This window comes from Polypterus senegalus, chromosome 3 (assembly GCF_016835505.1).
Source record: "Polypterus senegalus isolate Bchr_013 chromosome 3, ASM1683550v1, whole genome shotgun sequence".
NCBI classification, from domain to species: Eukaryota; Metazoa; Chordata; class Cladistia; order Polypteriformes; family Polypteridae; genus Polypterus; species Polypterus senegalus.
In genome coordinates, this window is record NC_053156.1 from 146,701,913 (window position 1) to 146,709,024 (window position 7,112).

The 7,112-nt window shown below is 34.7% G+C and overlaps 1 protein-coding gene across 1 annotated transcript; it reads right to left on the bottom strand.

The window, feature by feature from the left end:
- Window positions 1-5,655: 5,655 nt before the first annotated feature.
- On the bottom strand, window positions 5,656-6,759 carry LOC120526609 (crooked neck-like protein 1). The gene is made up of 4 exons (XM_039749772.1): window positions 6,602-6,759; window positions 6,299-6,465; window positions 5,900-6,078; window positions 5,656-5,784 (listed from the first exon to the last, which is right to left on the bottom strand). The coding sequence occupies exons 2-4, from the start codon at window positions 6,393-6,395 to the stop codon at window positions 5,656-5,658; spliced, it is 405 nt and encodes a 134-aa protein (XP_039605706.1). The 5' UTR covers window positions 6,396-6,465; window positions 6,602-6,759.
- Between the last annotated feature and the right edge of the window lie 353 nt (window positions 6,760-7,112).

Here is a 7,112-nt window from a genome sequence, read left to right on the forward strand (position 1 = left end):
TTACACATAAACCCATGCTTTTTGGTTCATATTAGTGCCACGTTTTGTTTATCAGGGTTGCCAGTCATTGAGTTATGCTTCTTTGTTTATATGGTTATATATCTGATCAGTCTTATCAGATGAGACCCAGAAACTGCATTCCAAAGAGACATTTTAGCTGACATTAGAGTGGTTCAGGCAGCTGCCACTTATTCAAAAGGCAAAGTGGGAAATACCAGTGCTACAGTACACAGTGGTTAACACACCAAAAGACAGTTTCCTCTTGGGGATTAATAAACTGTATATATTGTTGTGGATGGCCGGGACAACTCTTTCTTTGTGACAAGTGTAGAGGGTGTAGCAGCCACTCAAACCGACATAGACAGTAACTGGAGGCAGAACTTTTTTATTAAGTTTTCTTCACTTGTGGGCAAACGCCTTCCTCATTCCCACAAGTACAACACAATCTTAAGCACTAACAGCACACAAAATTCTTCTTTCCTATTCTTTTTCCTTTCTGTCTTCCACTGGACGAATTACTGTTGAAAGAAGGATGTATCGTAATGTTATTGCATGATTTATGTATGAGTGATAGACTATGCAAAGGAGCAAGAATAGTTGTATTAAAAATTGGTCAAAAAATTCTAACGTAAAATTTTAACAGGTGACAAGAAAGGTAATGTAGTACATATTCCATGAATAACATTAGTTATATAGATTCCCGTTGGAATAGCTTTTGCTCTGAGCTTTTTTTTTTTGCTCTCCTTACCTGTATCTGCTGGCCTGAAAGCATCTTCTCCCAGGATATATCCTTGACCACACCCACAAAAACTCTTAAGTTTGGGCTTTTCCAGATTCCAAAACATTCACAATTCCACAAAAAATCTAAATCCAAAGTAGTTCACCAGTACTAGCAGAAATCAAATAAACATTACCAAATCAACTTTTTTTCCACATTTGTCCAGTTGCTTTTTCCTTTTAATGGATAAGTAACAAGCATGAGACATTTTTGCATTGAATTTCTGCATACAAAATAATTAGTAGTGTAGCCTTATATCATGTATTGTATGACATTATAACATGATTGAAATGAAACACAAAGACAAGCAAAAATGTCTTGTCAAAAGTAGGGAATTAAAAAATATGACTGTGTGGAAGAAAAATGATACTTTGGGGTCACATAGTCATTAAGGGGTAATATGGCTATTGTGCATAAAGTGTTTTTGTATGCTTTCCACATTAAAATGTAGCATCTATCTTAGAAGTAGTATAAAAGGGTTAATATATGTCAGAAACTTTTTCAAGCATATCCGGAAACCAGATAAAGGTCAAATGAACAATAAAGAACAAGAAGGTCCTGGCTGATGATTCAAAATGTTGGCTGTTATGTGCCCAGTAAGACTTGACAGATGTCACACAAACAGAAACTCAAGAAGTATTGTGAGGAAGAAGTATTGTGAGGACCAAGAATATACAGTAGTGAAATGAGACTTTCATTTAGATATGTTAGTTAGGTTTGCAAGACAATGAACCAATAAGAGTAAATGTCAGGTGATGTATATACATTAATTAAGCACTTTTATGTAAATTCAGTTGCTTATAAATATAGACCTCTGCACTTATTCTTTGACTATCTGCTGACATCTCTGCCCGGGAAAGCTGTCCCTTTGGAGATGGTTGTACAGGGTGCTCCCCTTCTCATGAAGAGACAGTTAAAAGCTGCAATGGACAACCTTCGTAGTTCTTTGGTTTGATTAACTATTGTGGACTGTGCCCGGCAGTTTATCCCGGCCAAGTCCCCCAAGCCGCCAGATGGAGCCCTCCCTGCAGTATGGAGGTGCCCCGAAGGCCAGCAGGGAGTCATGGACTTTGTAGTTTTTATCCTCAGTCCTGCTGGATACCACAGGGAGCTGCAGGGAGGACCGAAGACTTCTTTTTGCCCTATGCCCCGGAAGTACTTCCAAGTCACATGAGCAGAAGTGATGATGTACTTCCGGGGTGAAAAAAGGACTTTTATCTGACCTGGAAGTGATAGGGAATTATGGACTGAAGGATGAGAAACACTTCCGGATCAGGAACTATAAAAGGATTGTGGGAGCTCCTAGACGGGGAACTGAGCTGGGTGGTAGGAGGGCAACACGTCTAGGAGTGGAGGATTGATTTATTGGTTTATTGATTGTGTTTGTTTATAAATAGTGTGGAGTGGAGGGTGCTTAGTGCACATTATTATAATAAAAAGAATAATTGTAGCACTTTTACCAGGTGTTTGGCGTGGTACCTGAGGGTTCAAGGGAGCACTAGTGCCCCCTACTGCTACACTATATAAATACCCAAAGAGGCGCTAGTCTTTCTTTAATATATATTTCCAAATTTAATTTCTAACCACAACTGATAAACTAGGACTAAGCAATAACATGGTAAACTTCAGCAGAACAGCTTTTCACTGCTTGTATAATGATATGAAGGTGAAAACTGTTGTTACAAAACAGACACTACTGTATGTAAATAGGGATAGGCACCGTAAAATAAGCGTTTTGCACACAATTTAGTATGTCAATTATTCAAACAAGTAAGGAGAATTACAGCATTGTTAAAAAAAATGTCCCACTGCTTCCACAAGCTTGTTTTAAGGTGAACACTACTGGAACCAGCAAAGCACAAACTTACTGTATTGTAACAGCTCTCATGATATACTCAAACATTACTAGGAGCAGTAAGTTACAATTAATGACTTTCATGAGCTGGGGAAGTGAAAACATGTGCTCAAAGTTTTAATAAACCTTCCACTTGATTATAGCAAGGTGAAATTATACAGAAGTGTATTTTGTGCTGCACTCAACAGCTGTCCTCTAGCATGGTGGAGAGAGAGAAAGCAGTCAAATTCCCAATGCCTGCTTTTCTGGTTAAATAATACATCTGATCCTATCAAATCTATATCTGGTAAGTTTCAATAGTGTGGGATATAATCATAGCAGACAGGTCTCGGCTACATGCAGAGTGCTGACATTCTCATTTTTATTAAAAGGAAATATAACATTAGAAGTTTTGCAAAGATTTAGTCAGGCCCCACAGCTAACAGTTAGTTAAGATGTTCAAAAGGGAAATGAAAGGACACCCGTTCTTGGAGCAATATTTGCTGTTAACTCAGAAAACAAAGAGATACATTTAAATTTGGATGGTGTTCCACTGCAATAACTGGTTATTATAGGTCTATTATTGACACATGTCCAGAGTTCAGTGAAATTCTTATTTGTATGTGTTAATCAACATGCAACACATCTTATTTTATTGCAGTGCAGATATTTTATGTTAAAGGAATACTCCACCCAAAAATTATACTTTTGACAGAACTCTTGACCAAAGAATAATGGGACAAGGCGGGTCTTCAAGTCAAAAACTCACTCCTGGGAATCTTTGGGTTTACTATTTATGTAGGAGCTGATTCTGAAAGAGACTATTGAACAATTATTTAAAAAAAAAAACATTTTTGCAGGTTTTGAGCAGACAACTGGATAATAAACTTATTTCTATTCATTCTGCATAAAAAATGAGATACAATTTTTTTTGGCCATTATCACAAAGTACATTGGGTAACATATTGTATAAAAAAATAACATTTTGGGTGGAGTATTTCTTGAATATTTAAGATTTTATTTTAATGAAAAAGAAAATTTTAGAAGTTGTGCATTTGTACACTGATTTTAAAGTTATTTGTCAGTGTTTGTATAGATTTGAATGTCTAAAAAATAAGTAACACTAAGCATGTAGTACATATTTTAATGAAACTTTCATATCATGGGAATATTGTATTGTGAAGGCTGAATTGCAATATGAATTTTATTGGGGGTAAAGTGTACTGTTTCATGCTTAATAAGTAAGGGTTTTTTTTATATATATTTTTTAAATGCGTATTTTTTTTTATAAAACTTTAAATAAAATATCTTAAAGTTGAAATATACCCTTGTTGTCTTTAATTTATTATATACCTTACATAATTTATTCTCAGTTACCAAAACAGTCTTCATGGTTTCAAATAATCTGCTCACATTAGAACATTTTTAATAAAGCAAGTCTTAAATCAGAGACTTTTTGGATTTTTTTTTATCTTAAGTCTGAATGTTGAATGACTAAAATGTAAAAGTAAAAAATTTGCAAAAGAAATGTTGGTATCAAGGGCAAGTGAAGGTCCAGAGGCATCTGGAGGTAATGGTAAATGGAAAAATGTTTGACTGAAAACAAAACACTATACCTGTGGTTTAATATACAAGGCGTTAAAGTATAGGTGCAGCAATCTTGATTTATATGGCCGATGCCCAATTTATTTGACAAAAAGTTGGACATTTCTGAATCTACTGGCCAATTTTAAAGAACTATACTGTACATAAGTTTCAGGTGGACAACTCTGATCAATAAAGCAATGCTAAAAATCTAGCATTTTACAGAATGATTAAAATATCAAAAACTAAGCAGTTGTCCAATAACAAGCTATAAATGGAAATGTTCTATGTATACACTATATTAGTTTATTACATGGTCACAGTGTGCTAGAGCAAACATCGGCAGCATCGAGCAAAGGCAGTAAACTTTGCAAAACATGGAGGAGACTCCTTAATGTTTTGGGGTTGTTATGTTGCCTTTGGCACCAATAATTTGAATCTGTGCAGAGCACAATGAAATCAGAAGATTATCACAGCGTTTAGGAGTGAAACATACTGCCTAGCATCTGAAAGCTCTGAAGTTACATATTATGGGTCCTGGAGCAGAATAATGACCTATAACACACATCTAAGAGCACCAAAGAATGGCCAAAAAGAAAACAATGAATTGTTCTGAAGTGGCCAGATAGGAGTCCTGTTTTGAATCCAACTGAACATGTAATGAAAGAGCTGAAACTCGTTGTTGAGAGAAGGGATCCAGTAAACCCAAGGAAATTGGAACAGTTTGCTCAAGAACTGGCCAAATTCCCATCTCAGAGGTGCAGAAGTCTGATTCTCAGCTACAGAAAGCACTTGCTTACAGTTACTGTCTCCAAAGTGTGTGCTACAAAATATTGGATTAGGAGTCACAATACATTTTTCCCATACATTTTTAATTTATTTTTTGAAATAATATGTTAAGTCCTGATCAAAAGCAAAGTGTCTTCTCTATGGAATATGGAATAAAGAAAGGTTGATGCCAATTACTTTAGTCAGTTAGAAAATTTGATTCCTTTTTAAATAGTGAAAGGGTACCAATACTCTTGGCTGCATCGGTGATACATTTTTAGAGTACTCCTTATACAGCTGTATGACAGAGGCCAAGAAAATGAGGAATCTGGGTAGACTTTTTTCTTCATTACCAGCCACGCACAGTTAGACAATTTAATCTAATTATTATTTGTACATTAAATCAATTTAAAGAAAATGTGTATAGATATGTTTATTTATTTGTTTAAGAGCTGGACAGCACTGAATTAGTGGATACAGTTAGGTCCATAAATATTTAAACGGAGACAACATTTTTCTAATTTTGGTTCTGTACATTACCACAATTTTAAATGAAACAACTCAGATGCAGTTGATGTGCAGAACAAATTGATTTACCAATTCATCCTTTAGAAATGGTTTAATTTTTGAATAGATCATCATATCTAAAAACTTATTAACTTCCTCTTCATACTGAAAGCGTCTCTTCCTATTACATCTTCAATTCCCCTATGTCTCCAAATTTCTTCTCAAATATTGTATAGTTCTTGAAGAGCTCCTGAGCTTGTTGTTTAGGAATCTTGTCCAAAGCATATTTGTAGATTACTCGGACTCTTTCAGACTAGTGAAGGTTTAAAATCAAAACCAAGCAAAACTATAGTAATTTCATAATTAGTGGCAAACTCTACATGTACATAAAAATTCTACTCAAGACTTAACAAAATTTGAAAAATTACCTCCTTTTGTTTTTCCTCAAACTTTGCAAATGCCACAAACAGTTGTTCATCCATATATTCCTCCCCAAAGAATTCCACTGCTCTTTCAAACACTTTCCTAGCATGAGCAATATATCCATGTTTATCTTCAAAACGAGAATATTTAATCCAGTTTTTCACCTCCGGGTGTACAAATACAAGTTCATAGAAGTAAAGGAATTTTTTTTTTAAATGGGACCTTAGAAACCCCTGAATCACATAATTTAAATTTAATAATGAATCTACATAAAATATCCCCCACTTGTATTATTAAAATATCATATTTTATTGACATCCTCAACATTTAACTACATCATTTAGCTATTTCAAATATTAACTCAGATATAGCTACTACTTAGAAACTTTTAATTAAAAGGATGGATTTCTCGTAAATATTGCGGGCTTTTTCCACTTCTTTGTATCTTAATTCAAAATTGATGTAGGAGTGCCAGGCCTGCTCATCTGGCTGCCATTCCATCCATCACTCAAACACCTGGCGACAACCAGCAACATTTCCCAACATTTCTTCCATATATGTATACTTGTACCTAATTATAAACACACCAATTTATTTTTGCTTGAAGAATGCCAAGTTGAGTATAGAATAATCAAATAATAAACAAATGTGTAATCATGTATCTTAGAATTCCGGTTTGTCAAAATTCTGATCCAAGCTATTCTTACCAAAACTGGTTGACCCGAGGGAGGATAGTGATAGCTCTGTCCCAAATATTTCTGGCATGGTTCACCTGTCGATTCTTCATTTCCATCTCTGCATACTTGAGCCAAAGAGCAACATTTCTGTGATCTACATCTAATGCACGTTCGTAAATTGAACGTGCCCTAGATTTGGAAAATAATATTTTAATATTTCCTTCACAAACAAAGAAAATACATTGCATTTGTAATTAAATCTAAGGCAGTACCATCGACTAGACAAATACAGTTGCTGGAATGCAAGGAGTTTTTATATACTGTATACTGCAACTTGCCCATTTATGGCAAACAAAAACACAATAGCCTAAAAAACACAAGACACTTAAAGATGAAAAACATAGGACAAACAGCAAATATACCTAGACATTTTAAACGTGTGTCAAACTTTAAAAAAAAAAAAAGACACAACATAATTATTGCTCCTGTTTCAAGAAGGAAGCCTAAAATTTAGGTGAACAAACTAGAATAGCTGTAAATT